The sequence below is a fragment of the Xiphophorus couchianus genome, chromosome 18 (genome assembly GCF_001444195.1).
Source record: "Xiphophorus couchianus chromosome 18, X_couchianus-1.0, whole genome shotgun sequence".
Classification (NCBI taxonomy): Eukaryota; Metazoa; Chordata; class Actinopteri; order Cyprinodontiformes; family Poeciliidae; genus Xiphophorus; species Xiphophorus couchianus.
Window position 1 is genome coordinate 3,661,630 of NC_040245.1, and position 15,360 is coordinate 3,676,989.

The window sequence follows — 15,360 nt, forward strand, 5'->3', positions numbered from 1 at the left end:
TGTTTGATACTCTTGATCTAGAACATAAATTATTGTCTGCAGGATTCATACGTGAAGCCTGTGGATGCATCCGACTGAAAACTCAGGATTAAACACATTTTTGTCTCTTAAAAACCCTCTGAGGAAAAAAAAACAACAACCCATATTTAGGGAAACAAATCAATTACAGCGAGAGAGGAGAAATCCATCTGTGTTGAAAGGAGCGAACTCCGGCCCAGCCAAGAAATGACTCAGCATTTAATCCGCTGCTGCTGGTCCAAACAGAATAAATGTGACCACTTACTCAGCTAAGGCGGATCATCGCAGTGCGCTGGAGAATGATATGCCGAGTAACGTGGCGCGGCTCCAGGTTGCTGCATGCTTGCAGCTACACGTTATCCAGTTACATTTGCATTAACTGGACCTGTGGCTGGAAGTGATGGGGAAACTGGTGCCATTGGGGCATGTTAGTATTAAGATATGCAACAACAGTATGATGCCATTACCAATTAGCACCAGAATGACGACTTTTGAGAAAAATGATAAATTATGCAAATGGAAATTATTGAGCTCATTTTAATTTATCATGCGATTAACTGATTCTCCGGCTCTCTGCATTCTCCGGTGTTTATGAGAAACTTTTGTTTTTAAGAAAATGAAACGTCTGTGGCGTTCAGTAGTTCTTAAGTAGCTTTGTTTGCTGCTCGGAAGGTGAGTAGCTCCAGCAGAAACAAGCGTCTGCCTGGTTCCCCTGGGGACATAATCTGTGTCAGAGAAAAACCGCTTTGCAGCCAAACGAGTCTGACCCGGATTAAAGCTTTGATTCCCAGGAATTTGAATCGTTGGCAGAAGCCAAACATGTCTGTCAGCTGCTCTGATGCTTCAGCTGCTTTCAGTGAAAACAGAGGGACTCATCATTGTTTCTAATGATGTGTACTTTCTGCGTGGTTGGGAGGATTTCTGTCACTCATTTCCACTGAAAGAGAAATCAATTGAAGCCTTTTACTTTTTTTTTATTATTCAATAACGATGGACAAGTTTGAGAGTTGCAGGGCAAACTTTAATTTACAATCACTTTCCTTTTTAACCCCTTCATGGGAAGGCAACTTTTGGAGAAATCTGCTTGAAAATGCAATGCCTATAATGAATTGTATTGTAGAATACAAGGTTTATATGAAAGACTTTGGTATCAAAAAAAATGTAGGACTCCAGAGAGTACTCTAGAGGTCTAAAAATCTGCACTAATATTACTGAGGGAGAGTAAATGAACATGTTACTCAGCAGAGCTGTGCCAAAAAATCAACTTTAAGAATTGCAATATAAAATGTCTCAAAATTGATATTAAAGAATAAAACAAATTTGCTGCCTGTCAACCTCCATTATTTAAAATTTACAGGAGATTCTGACGTTGCCATGCAGCTGGTTGTGGAACATAAACATGCGCAAGAAGCAAAACAATAAAGAGGAAACTAGAAAAATACATACATAGCTAAATAACTTCTATTTTACTGTCATTCCTGCACTTTATATTTTATATTTATATTTACATTTATATTTTATATTGTATTTTATTTTATTCTGGAGTAACCTCATAACATTGGAACCTCAAACATTGTTCTGAGCCGTATGCAACGAAATTTCGTTCTGTATACACCCTGTGCATGCAAAATGACAATAAAGTCAGTCTAAGTCTAAGTCTAAATGAAAGAGAGACATTCAACCAGCTCCATCTTCATTGCAGAGAAACATTTGGACTCTTTGACTTTTACTGAATTCTTTGGAGACCGAAGGTGTCAGATGAAGATTGAGCACTTCAGGAACACCATGGATACGCCGAACCCAGAAGTTTACATCTGTGTTTCATGCAGAAATGCTGTCAGGCAGCAGTGTTGACATTTCACTTAAGTTAAAGTGGTCTGCTTCCACTGTCTGGTTTTTACAATGTATCATCCAGCAAATGTCGTAATGACAGGCCTAAACATGGGCCCAAAAATCAGATTTTGACCGTGAGCTAGTCAAAGACTCCAACCCCTAGATTGTGATGCTTCTAGCTGTGCCACTTGGCTAGCGTCTTCGTTAGCTTGGAACGAAGCTAACGGCTGATCTAGCTTCATTTCAATGTGTCCAACAGACTGATTATGGGCTAACGTTGCTCCATAATGATTGCACAAGATAGCTGGTTTTCTAAAGAAAACTTCTTGATTGTTATCTTTGGCTTTTTAAAAAAATATGATCTCTGGCTATCTGTACTGGATGCAGCTGCTCTCTCCAAAGCACTCTGATTTATGCTTCAGAGCGCTTTGTGTGTTGATTTTCGCCCTTTTTATGATTATTTTACCCATTTTGCTACAACTGAGTACGGTGGATCTGCAGTTTTTTTCCCTTCCATTAAATCTTGACCAGTGATCAGCCCTCAGCTCACCGCCATCAGACCTGTCTGTCAGAGATACCAGCTGGTTTTTTCTGCAGCCGTCTCTTCCTCGTGTTGTTCTACCAGGAAGGAGCGTCGCAATGCAGCATGTGACACGGCTGCTGTCATCGTTGTGACATCTCCGTTTCCAGGACGAGATCTGACGCTGGGTGACGTTTCTGAAACGTCCCCTCTGCTCTTGTCACACAGAAAGATCCTGAACCCTGCAGGATACATTTCCAGATTCCTGCAGAGAGGCTCAGGAAGCCTCTGTTAGAGGGAAGCTTTTGAGAACTTTAAAAAAACATTTTGCAAACAACAACTTTACTAGAAAGACGACGATACATGGAAACCATTGTGGAAATGCTGATTGCTGTAGAAATACCAGAGATCTGAAAACTATTAATTTTGTTTTTATTTTCTTGCTAAATGTGCAATTTCTCTCTTAAAATCTTTGGAAATCTCTGGTATTTTCTGTTGAAACCCGAAACAATTCAACTATTTATTCATCAGTACTTAATATTAATGCACTGAGTGACATGTTTTGAGTCTGTGAGCCGCTGGACAGGAAGCGGAAGCTGCCACCATGTATATTTTTAAGAGTTTGAGGACGGAGGATTACACCACACCTCTGCAGGCCACTGACATCACACATCCTGTCTTTGCTCAATACTCTCACATCAATTCATGCACTACTTGCGTAGCTGCTGCACATTCAGATCGCCTCCATCAGGGTGTGGGCTAGTGCTTGAAAACTTGTTTGTGCTCGTCACAGGTAGCGTTCTTAAATAGCATTGCAGTTCCTGCACATAAGCGTAGAAAAACAGATTTGCATTTCTTTGGCTGCAGTGACCTGAGTAGTTGTTTATGAGTCGGACTGCAAAAGAGGAAATGATGTAATAATCATCTCACATTCTTAAAGTTATTTGAAGCTGATAGTTCATATCAACAATGGAAAACCTGAGTCGATTCCTGAGTTTCCCTTCATCCTGTTTTATTCAGTTTCACGCTCACACAGACAGCAGAGAGCTTCGCAACACATGCAGGTCTGCATTCCACAACAATGCAGCTGCATATTTGAGTTGATGGCTTTTGTTAGGCAGGATGACTTTGAAAGGAATGTTATGTAATTCGTTGCTAACAAAGACGACTGAAACCTGATTCTGTATTTTAATAAACTGAAATATTTAATCTCCTCTATTAAGGCTGGACAATAAATCAATAACAGTTTATATCGCGATAGAATATTCATTGAACTCCGATCCACAACCGCACAGCATTCTGGGGATTGTAGGCAGAGGACTATTTCACTTAAATAACAAAACATTTTTCCGATACTGTAAGCGAAATGTTGGATTCAAATTCCAAAACATCTTGTCTTTTTTTTTCCTGCTGATTTAAGATCAAGCTTAGAGTTCAAAAGTTCAGAGAAGAAGAAGAGGCGGGGCCGGCCGTCTGTCAACAACTCACTTTTATTGTTGTTGAAATGACGTGTGGATGTTTTTCCACCGTCACACAGGAATTTCACTAAACCCTGATGTGGAGCCGCGGTCACTGTTACCCCTCTAACAAGTTTAACTAAACTTTTAATGGTTTAGATGACAGGTTTTTACAGAAAACTTGACTATTAAAGGCAAACTGTTTTGCTTACTTGAACAGGTTGGGATAGGTCTATGGCACATGTGTCAAATTCGAGGCACGGGGGCCAAATCTGGCCCACCGTAGCGTTTAATGTGGCCCTCAAGACTCCAAGTTACATTAATAATTCCCTCCAATTTTTCCACACAAACAGATTCCCATAATTTTTCAGATTTTTTCTAAAAATTGTCGAAAAACATTGGTTTTAACAAAGACTGCTGCCTCAGGCTTACTTAATGTCACGTTATAGTCCGTAACCAATATAGTGATTAATAAAAAGTCACATATCATCAGACATTAGTGCAAATATAATAAAAATTACTCACAAATATTTCCAAATTAGTCCCACAAAATCTGTGATATTTATTACAAAAAACAAAACAAAAAAAGAGTCACAAAATCCTGGATCATTGTGAAAAGATGTTTCAATATTTAATTAAAAAAAAAAAGAGACGCTTATTGAGTGCTCAAACAAAAAGCTATTTAATGATATTTTAGCAGTTTTATGGGTTTTATCAATAAATTCTGGCACAACCAGAATTTCTTAAAGGGCACAACCCTTTAACAACATTCAGATTTTTGATATGGCCCAAAATGAAAATGAGTTGGACGCCCCTGTTCTATGGGCAAAATAAAACATGCTCATTAAATTTTCTGCACAAAATGATTCTTAAATAACGAGTTTTCAGTCTGCTCAGTTGAACTCCGTCCAGAAGGAGCTGCTTTAGGGCTCTGTCACTTTAAATGAGCTTCTGCTGGCCACGCCCCACAACTCAACGTTCACACTCGCTCTTAAAAATAGATGCAAAAACCTGTACAACCGTACATCTTTGAAAAGGAGAAGTGGAGCCTCCTGCACAACCAGCAAAATTGCAGTGAGTGGTTTCTGAGTGACAAGTCAACAAGAAAACGCCTGCCTCTTCTAGCAGCCATTGTACAGCTGGTTTAACTGCTGTTAAACCAGCTGACCAAACGTGCTGGAGCTCAGCTTGGGTTGCTGGGCAACGGTGTCGTGAATGTTGATTGAGACTTAATATTTGGGAGGCTTTTGAAACGGCTCATTTTCTAAAATAGATCAACTTATTGCTAAAAAGAAAAAAACAGCTTCTTTATAAAAAAAAAATGCTTGGGCTGTTTTTAGAAGCAGTTTAAACCCGAATGGAAGTAGGAAAACATGCAAAATGTGATATTAGCATAATGGAAAATTTAATTAATTAAAAATGTATTTTTAAAATAAAAAATATAATAAATAAAAAAGTAAAATAATAAATAAAACAGCAATAATTTATCTTTAAAATAGTAATCATTACATTATTTGCTGTCTCAACTCTTCCCATCAGCTCCCGCCAACGCCGGCAGGGTGATGTGATCGCTCAGTTTCCAAGGTCAAGGTGTGCAGCAGCAGCAGCAGCAGCTTTGCTGAATGTGCAAATCGCATCCGAACAGCAACCTCCACCTCCACCCCACCCAAACACTTAGCGCCATCCATCTTCTGAACCGAGCGTCCTATCACATTTATAATGATTACTGGGGGGGTTATCCCACAGGCTCACACTCTAATTCGTTTTCTGACTCAGTTCTCCGTCCTCTGAGATGTCGGACCACACCTCCAAGGGAAGAAATTGTATGTTAATCAGAAGGAGTGAATCGATGGAGCCCCGAATTTATGGGAGTTTGCTGAAAATGAAGATAGCAGCTGGAGACAAAAGAAAGGGCGTGTCTGGGCAGAGAAAAGGAGAATGGAGGGAAAGGATGAAAATTGATTTGTCTGGGGGATGGGAAGAGCCAGGGCAGAAAAGGAGAGGGGGGCAGAGGGTAAGGAGGGGTGAAAATGAAGGTGCCTGCTGGATAATATAGACAAAGAACAAAGGCAATCAGTCTCCACATTTCTAATAGTTGTCCTAACAAACACTTTCACTTGCCTAAAGTTTCCCCTGGTCAGTAATTTCCAACATGTTCACTTCAATTTATATAGTTTAACAAGGCTGGTAAATCTGCAGAACAATAAGAATGTTAATATAGAAACAGATTGTCACATTTAACACAGAGTGGATCACAATAACCGGGTAAGACGCAAAAATATTTGGCTCAGAACTGCAAGTATTAAAATGAAGCAATTATTTAGAATATGGAGGACAAATACTGCCAAAATACGGGATAAATGTATAAATAAATGTCTAAATGTGTTATCCAAATAATAGTAAGATATTTCCTAACTCATTTGATTACACAGTGTGACATAATTTAATACTTAAGTGTTAATATACAACTATCAGTATTTAATCTCCTTTTTATTTCTTCATTTAATATTCCGTATTTACTCTTTGCTATTTCTTATCTACTGTCACATTTTATTTCATTATTTATTTTGCATTCCGTACTTATCAAAACAAAAAAAATTTTACGGTAATTTTTTTATTATGCATACATTTTCTGTAATATTTTCTCTTTGCCGTTTTTTTATTTTCCTTATGTTATATTTTAAATCTTTGAAAGAATAAAGAAGAAAAGAAAAATGGGGAGGGAATGGAGAACATTTATTTCTACATTTATTGCCAATTTCGGCAGAATCTGTCCTCCATAGATTTTGGTCTAGAAAAACCTCCAACATTTTTTTATTGTCCTCATGTTTTCCTCTTCTAAATTTTTAGAAGAAATAAAGTTGAAAGGAGGAATGGGGAGGGAATGAATAAATTAAATTAATGTGTTCATATCCAATTTCGGCAGAATGTGTCCTCTGTAGAGTTTAGTCTAGAAAAACCTTCAACATTGAGACGTGAAGGATCTAAAAATAGTGACGCTGCCTGGAAGGAAACTGTAAATCACAATCTGTCAGTGGCCTGAAGTGTTTTATCTGTCAGGAAGTGGCTGAAATGAAATACCATCACTTTGTCATTCCTGTTTGTGAAAGTGAACCGTTCAAACGCCAATAATGGCAGAAGTGTAAAATGTCCTGGTTTACTCAACACATGACCTTTCTGCTTAATTGTTTCAGTAATTATCAGAGACTCTGGTGCTTCCTTTACGTTTTCACTTCCTTGTTAGTCATGTCGTCCCACATCCTACATTTCAGTTCATTTTCTCCTTTCTTGTTTTGTTGCAGATAAAAGCAGGTTTTCTGACCCTTTTAAAAATAATTATTAATGTTACTTCTTGCGATTTAAACTGCATAGGAAGGGGATGTCCCAGATTTCAACAAGAATCAGAGCTTTGTTTGGTGCGTGTGGTTGAGTCAATCGGCATCATCCGGCTGAATGTTGGTGACCTTGCAGCAAGTCATGAATGTGAAGAATGTCAACTATGAACGATCACATGAGATGCACCAAGGTGACCCGGTTATAGTTGGTTCTGGAACCACATGACTGCAGAACCAGAATCTCGAGGTCTTTGACGGTTCTGGTAAAGTGATGCGGTCACATATAATCAGGGAACTTTGGCTGCAACCGAAACAAATCAGAAAATTGGACTCTAAAAATGTCTGCTTGCACGGTTTTAAGGTGAAACTCAGCAAAGTTACATCCATCATATTCATTGCTGTAGATTAATCATTTCAGATTTTGTGTAAATAAATTACTGAGTGGCTCAGCACCACCATACATTAAAGATCTGCTGTTGTCATAGCAACCTTCCAGACCTCTCAGGTCTTCTGGTTCTGGTTCTGTTTCTGCTTTGTGTCCCCAGAACCAGAACCAAACATGGAGACGCAGCGTTCAGCTTCTATGCACCACAAATCTGGAACAAACTTCCAGAAAACTGCAAAACAGTCGAAACACTGAGTTCCTAAAAGTCCAGCTGTTTAGAGTTGATTTTGAAACGTTATAACTGAAATATTGATCAACATTTTGACTTGTAATGATGCCAATTGGTTGAATGTGATGTTTTTTTTATTTTTTATATACACAAATATTTTTTTAATTGATCTACAAAGTAATAACCAGATAATAGAACGAATAGAAGCAATAGAAATTAAATAACCAAACAGAAATAACAAACACAAACCAACGTGTAGCTATACATTAAAAATTGGATGCGTTCAAAACAAAAACAAAACACAGAACATAGTCAATTGGTGTCACAACAAAAATGAAATTGATTAACATGATGTCTGTCACGACTTTGTTTTTCTGTGTTTTGATGATGTAAAGCAACTGCGTTGTTGCTGAAATGTGCTATACAAAACTTGATTGATTGATTGACTGATTGACTGATTCCCCCTCTTGCCGCAGCATGCCTCGCTGTCGGCCAGCCGCTCGGATAAAGGTACCGGCTGGTCGAGCCGCTCGCTCGGCGCCCGCTGTCGAAACTCCATCGCCCTGTGTTCGGACGAGCTGCCGCACATCGGGAACTACCGACTGCTGAAAACCATCGGCAAGGGCAACTTCGCCAAAGTCAAGCTGGCCCGCCACATACTGACCGGCAGAGAGGTGAGCCAAACGAGAACTCGAAAGAAAGCTTTCTTTATTGCTCTGGAGGAAGCTGTGAATTGGTTGGAAGCATTTTAGCCCTGCAGCAGAATTTGCACTCTTTGAACAGGCGAGTCGCCTTTAAACAGACGTCTTTCTTCTCATAAAACCCGCTGACCTACATCGGTTGAACCGACACCTTGAGGCTCAGGAAGCTCCACACGGCTTGATCATGTGAAAAGCTGCAGTTTTCCACCCAAATAAAGCAGAAGTCAGTCATATAGTCACAGTTTACAGCTGAGGGCCTGATGTTGTCGCCACCTCTTATTCAGGGCTACTGGAGTTATTTTTGTTGATTGCAGCTTTTAGCGTCATAAACGTGCTGTAAAACAGTACGTGTTGAACTTTGTCCTCTTTTTATTATTTTGCTTGAGTACTGAATAAGGTAATCTCTTAATGTATAATTCAGGAGCTTAATTTTATATCAGAGTTTAAAAATGTAATCATAAATCCACCAAACTGCAGGAACCACAGTCATTTATAAATTATGTTGAATGTTTTTGTCTGCAGGTGCATGTCAGTAAACCAGAAAATCACAGAAAAGTTAATTTTATTTCAGAAATTAAATTCAGAAGTGAAACTCGCTGTGAATATGTATAAATTACACACAAAGTGACATATTTAGATGTTTATTTTGAATAATATGGCGTACAGCGGATGAAATTTGAGTCTCTCAGAAAACATATATTTAGCTCCAAAATAAACATTTAGTTTGAAGGCTAAATGTTTAGTTTGAGGCTAAATATATAGCTTCAAACTTGATATTTAGCTTGAAGCTAAATACTTAGCTGCTAAATAAATATTTGCTGGCTAAACATTTAGCCTACAAATATTTAGTTTGCAAGCAAAATGTTTAGTTTTAAGCTAAATATATAGCTTCAAAATAAATATTTATTTAGCAAGCTAAATATGTAGGTTGAAATTAAATATGTATTTTGAAGCCACATATTTAATTTGAAGCTAAATATTTAGCTTGGAGTTAAAAATTAAGCTAACTAAAAATTCCGTTCCCGCTTTGGCTTTTCATTGTGTTGATAACCTTTTAGTGTTTGTTGACATTTGGGATTAAAAAATTAAAAATATTTAAAAAGTCACATTATTGACACAATTTAAGAAAAGCAACATTTATGCAAAACTGGGTTAATTAAAAAGATTTAACAAACACGACAATTAAGTACACGTTTTAAGAATGTTACGCATTTTCTGTTCTTGGTTTTTACACTCTGTCACCGTTTTCCAGGTTGCCATAAAGATCATCGATAAAACCCAACTGAACCCAACCAGCCTTCAGAAGGTGAGTGAAACTAACTAACCTTTACTGTGATGCTGTTCGTGAAAAAGATTACCGACGTTTTTTAACATTGCCCGACATTAACCTTGAAATTGTTGCACTTGTCGACTGACCTGCCTTTTTTCGACCGGACATATTTTTCAACGATACATAAGAGAACGTTGTTGCTACGGCAACGCATTCTTTCAGGCATTTTGATTGGTCAAGGCGCAGGAAGCGTTAAGGAAACTGTTGGGCTAATTCAAACGCGAGGAAATATAATTTCTTAACATTTTCAATCAGGTTCAGATGTTTCATTATATTTTCTCTTAATTATTTGATGATTCTTAATCATTTTCAGTCATTTCTGATAATTTTTGTCAGTTCATTATATATTTATAAGCAGAGTTGCAAACATTTTATTTAATTTTTTTTAAAGTATTCCAACAGATCACGTTAGCAATACTTGCAAAAAAGATACTAATTGTACAATTAGTCTAAATCTAATACTTCAATTTTTCCAAAGCATCAAATTGTAAATTATACAACTTAAGTAGATTAAAAAGCTTAAAATCACTGTTTAGTCCACACAGTCAGTGATCCGCTGGCAGAAAGTCCCTGAGCAGAGTGACCTGGATGAAGCTTGATGTGTCCCACGCGTTGATTCCTCATTTAATCCAGAATAATGTGTTCAGCGTGCCATCAGCTCCCCGCTCTGCCGCGTCAGATCCACGCTGTCGGAAAACGAGTCTATTAGTGTGCAGCATTTCAGACAATGATGCAGTTTAAACATTTAACTCAAGTCTGCAGCTGAACTATTTGCACTAAAATCAGTTAAAATACCTTTAAGTGTTGGTTCAAGTTGATTTTCTCTAACACAATAATCAGATATAAAGTTGTTCTCCCTTTCTGTAATCCTGATTTCATCCGTCTCTGTTCACTGGGAAGTTTTTTTTTTATTTGTTATTTGATGTGAAATTACACCAAATCACAAATTAGCTTGCAGTTATTAGCTTGCAGTTTAGCTTAAAAGTGGACATAAAGGCTTAATTTCTCTTACCAATCAGGAATTAAACAGGAAATGCTGCTCCAGCGCAGCCTTGTGTTAAACTCAACAAACTTGTTGGATTCAGACATTTTCAAACTTCTAGTGATTGTTTCTAATCTGTAGTTTTGTACGTAAACTTTGGAAGAAAGATCAAATGTTTTTAAAGAAAGTTAGTAGCTTTGTTTAATTTGAAACAGAATAAACATGACTATTATATAAAAAGTAATTGATAGGATAACAGTGAAGAATAGAAATAAAGTTTATTGCCCCTCAATGGGGAAATTCAGATGAAAAATTTAGGGCTGAAATGATTAATTGTGATTAATCAATTATTAAAATTTAAACTAATTTTGTAAATCGATTAATCACTAACTGGCTGTTTTTCTTTAGTAGACTCAGAAGAAGGCAATTTTGAAAAACAACACTCCTAGAGCAATAATTAAGCCAAATATGTACAAATATACATTTTGCATTTGAGATTAAAAAAAGAAAAAACCTTCCTTGCCTGTAAACCTGTTTTACTTAAAACTCCTCATTTGGCACTTTTAGCTCCACCTGTTTCAAATTATGTAAAAATCCTATTTAGCACCTTTTGCTCTCCAATTATTAACCGATTAATCCAAAAAATAATAAATTAATTAACAAATGATCAAGCGTACTCTAAAGGAATGCTATGTTATTGCATTTTAGGCAATAAATTGTCTATTTTCTCATTTAAAAAAAGGAATTATTTGCATCTTTCAATGAATTTATAATATTTTATTTTAAAAAGGTGTAAGTAGTTAAATGTAAAATCTGCAGAATGTGCCAATTTTTTATCTGATTAATCATCTGAATAATCGATTAGTCGTTCAAACAATCAAATAGTAAAATAGTTGATTGTTGCAGCTATATCGAAACAATAGCTATATCAAAGCAGCTATTTCCAAACAATAAAAACAGAGAGTAGGAATAGTAAACGGTAGAGTAAGGGCAAATTTACAGCAAAATAAAAACATACAACTATTAAAAAGACTGTACTTAAGATCATTTCTCTAGTTAGCCGCTGATCCAGATTAATCTAAACCTGTCTTAAATGTGACACCAAACTCCCATTTGACTTTTCCACACTTTTAATATCCGACTTCTGACTCTTATAAAAATGATTTCTGATGCCGGTTAAGGACTAGAAAACATTTTTTCAGGATTTCAAAGTGAATCTGTTGGGCGTTGAAGCAGCTGTGTTTGTTTGTTGCAATGAAAGCGCCTCTTTTCAGCTGCCCAAGTGTTTAAAGGCTCTTCTTTGAAGTGCTGTAAAGGATTTGTACGTTTTGTGTTCTCAGTGTTGTGTATTCATACATTAAGGCCACGAAGCGGCTCAGTGTGTCTGTGTAACGCCACTATCAGTTGTTCTCTCAGTCCGCTGAAACGAACGGGGCTAAAGGCTCGACGTAATGAGTCTGTGCATGCTTGTCTACTGACATTTAGGCTAATCTTTTAACTACATGTGCTGCATTCATGATTAATGAGCTTAAGTCCTTCGCTGCCTGAACTTGGTCCGTTTGGTTTGCACTTGTTTGAATCTGAGTCTGTTGGCTGAAAATGGTCTTAATAAGACAAAATCAAGATGCACCCTCCCATGTTTGTATATTATTAATTTATAGCTTTTGCGGTTTCCTGCACAGATTTATTTAAAAAGTCAAAGCGTCACGTAGAAGACATGGTTGCTGTTTGTAGTCTTGTTTAATGTCCCCATTGTAAACTTCATGCTTTGAAATCTTGGTAACTTCCAACTAGATCTGTCGCAATAAACAATAAATCAGTTAACTGCATGATAAATTAAAACAAACTCAGTCATTTTAATATCCATTTGAATGATTTATCGTTTTCTCTTTTCTATAGGAAATATACATGTTTTTGAACTTCACTAGCCACCGTAGCTGGGAATTTCGGAGAAATTAGCCATTTGCTGTTGCAAATTCTACTACAAGGGCTGAAACGATTAATCGGATTCATTGTGATTAATCGATTACTAAATTACTTGATGATTATTTAAATAACCAATTAATTGTCAACTATTGTATACAGACTCAAAAAAGGCAGTTTGAACATAGGAACATAATATTCAGAGCAGGAATTAAGACGAAATTGTACAAAAAATATATACATTTTGTATTTAAGATGAAAAGAGGTTTTAGCTTCGCCCGGTTTAAATCATGTAAAACTAAAAAACTCTTATTAATCACCTTTGCTCTCCAATTATTCAGTCAATCAAAAAATAATCACTAGGTCAGTTCTATATTGTACTAATGTTAAGGTCTGAACTTTTCACATGTTGATGTTAGATGGATTATTTTAGTTGCAGATGTATCTTTTGCTACAAATGATCAAGCGTTCACTAAAGGAATGCTGTTATTGCATTTCAGGTGTGATGATGTGTTTTTATTTCAAAAAGTAATTGAATTATGTGTTCATTTGCTATTTTAAATGGATTATTAATATTTTTTAAAGTAAACTTAAGCGGTTAAATGAAAAATCTGTAGAATATTAATCAATTAATCATCAGAATAACTGATCGATTACTAAAATAATTAGTTGCAGCCTTTAGATCATTGCCAGGCAGGGTGTAGCTTTTATGGAGAAAACAAAAACTAAGAGAAAACATAAAGTTACGAGTTGAAATAACAGCAAATAATGCAAATAGGAGAGTAACAGAAGAAGAAATTGAGCTCCAGCGACTGGAGTTCACAGGGAAGCTAGAGCAGGGGAAATATGATCGCTTTTTAATTTTTAGATGTTCTTTTTTTTGGAGTCACTAACCCAGTAAAAATATTAAACCGCAGAAACTCCTGTTGGGACAAAATATCTGTTGCTCCTTATGTGTTTATTTTTCAAGCTCATACATGACTTTCAATTTATTACATCTTTTGGGAGTCTGTGTCAGCGAGTGCCAGGTCTAAAGTAACTTGAATCAATGTCAACATAATCATCCCAATTGGGACATTTTTAGTTTATTTTCAAATGTTTGCCATTTGTTCCTGTTTGAGTTTTAGGAACAGTTCTCACAGTCTAAATAAGCATCTCTTTGTTCTTTAGCAGCCCTGCTGACTAAATGTTAGCCTCGAAGTTTGTTTTACCTTCACCTTTACTGCACAAACACATTAATTTCTGGAAGAATCACAGTCAACCCATTGATAACTTCTTATCTGGTAAATAAAGCGTTCAGAAGAGACTGTGACTCAACTGACGGCACAAAATTGTCTCTGCTTTTAATTACGTTCTGTGTTTCTACCTCACTGTCATCGTTTTACACAAACAGCCATTTATTGACATATACTACCTCTAGCATATGGTGATAATATCACACATAAAGGGAAGAAAAATTATACCAATTTGTGTTTATTTATGAGACGCATCAGCGTCAGTTCCGTTTCTTTTAGAGCAATAAATGTTTTTATTTCTGCCATTTGTGAATGGCTGCATGAGAACATATTTCTATTTTCTATAAAAACTTAGAAAAGCTGTAAAATATTTACTCAAATGTACTTCTAATTGACTTAATGTGGAGACTTAATGAGTTATGTGTGTATTTCCCAACTCTGAGTTTTCTCAGCCACGAGTTTCAGGGCCGTTGAGTTGCAGAGTAAATCCTATTTCCACTAAATAAGATTATAGGATCTTAGTAAATGGGAAAACATTTAAAGAAGTTTAGTTTTCCATCAATAATCTTGGATTTCAGTGCTGCCTAAGTTGCACAGATTTAAATATTACTGGTAATGTTGCTTTCTCCAGGTTGAGAAGAGCTTAACGGTGCTGATTGTTGTTGTTGTTGCCATATTTACAAATAGGCCTGTTGCAATAAGCAATAAATCATTTAATTGCATGATAAATTAAAACAAACTCAATAATTTCCTTTTTCTTGGTTTATCGTTTTTCTCTTTTCTCTCTTTTTGCCAAAAATAATTTTGTTTGTAGAGACTTTATTCTTTACTTGGTTGGTTGTTTCTGTTGTTTTATTTATTTATTTTATATATTTAAAATGTCTTCAAGTTTTAAATGTTCGTTAGAATTTCATGTTTATTGACATCTGAGAATGTGTTTTTGCATTATTATTACTATTACTTGAAAATAGTCTCAAAATAACAATATTATTGTTTATCGCAATAAATTCTGGGACAATTTATCATCCAGCAAAGTTTGTTATTATGACAGGCCTGTTGACCAATATCATTTTTGTGCCGATATTAAAAGCTGGTCCACCACTGATTTTCAAAAATAATATTGTGGTTGTGGTCGATAACTGATATTTAACGTTACATTACATTAAATTATGATGAGTGCCATCATCAGAATCATAAATAGTCATCAGATCTGTTGGTTAATCCATTTACTAAGGTCCAAAAGAAATTCTAAACAGGTGGATTTTTAGCCTTGATTTAAACTAACTTAGTTTTTCAATTGTTTTGCAGTTTTCTGGAAGTTTGTTCCAGATTTGTGGTGCGTAGAAGCTGAATGCTGCAAAATGCAAGATGGGAATTATCATTGGTTGCTAATATTAGCTTAGTTTTACTTA

The 15,360-nt window shown here is 36.2% G+C and overlaps 1 protein-coding gene across 4 annotated transcripts in view; it reads left to right on the forward strand.

Annotated features, from left to right (window-relative positions):
* The window catches only part of mark4b (MAP/microtubule affinity-regulating kinase 4b), a 58,612-nt gene that overhangs the window by 12,188 nt on the left and 31,064 nt on the right, over window positions 1–15,360 (forward strand). For all 4 annotated transcript variants that reach the window (XM_027999449.1, XM_027999452.1, XM_027999450.1 and 1 more), the window contains exons 2-3: window positions 8,254–8,451; window positions 9,731–9,784. In XM_027999449.1, coding sequence (XP_027855250.1) covers window positions 8,254–8,451; window positions 9,731–9,784 — 252 coding nt within the window. The remainder of the gene's footprint in view (window positions 1–8,253; window positions 8,452–9,730; window positions 9,785–15,360) is intronic.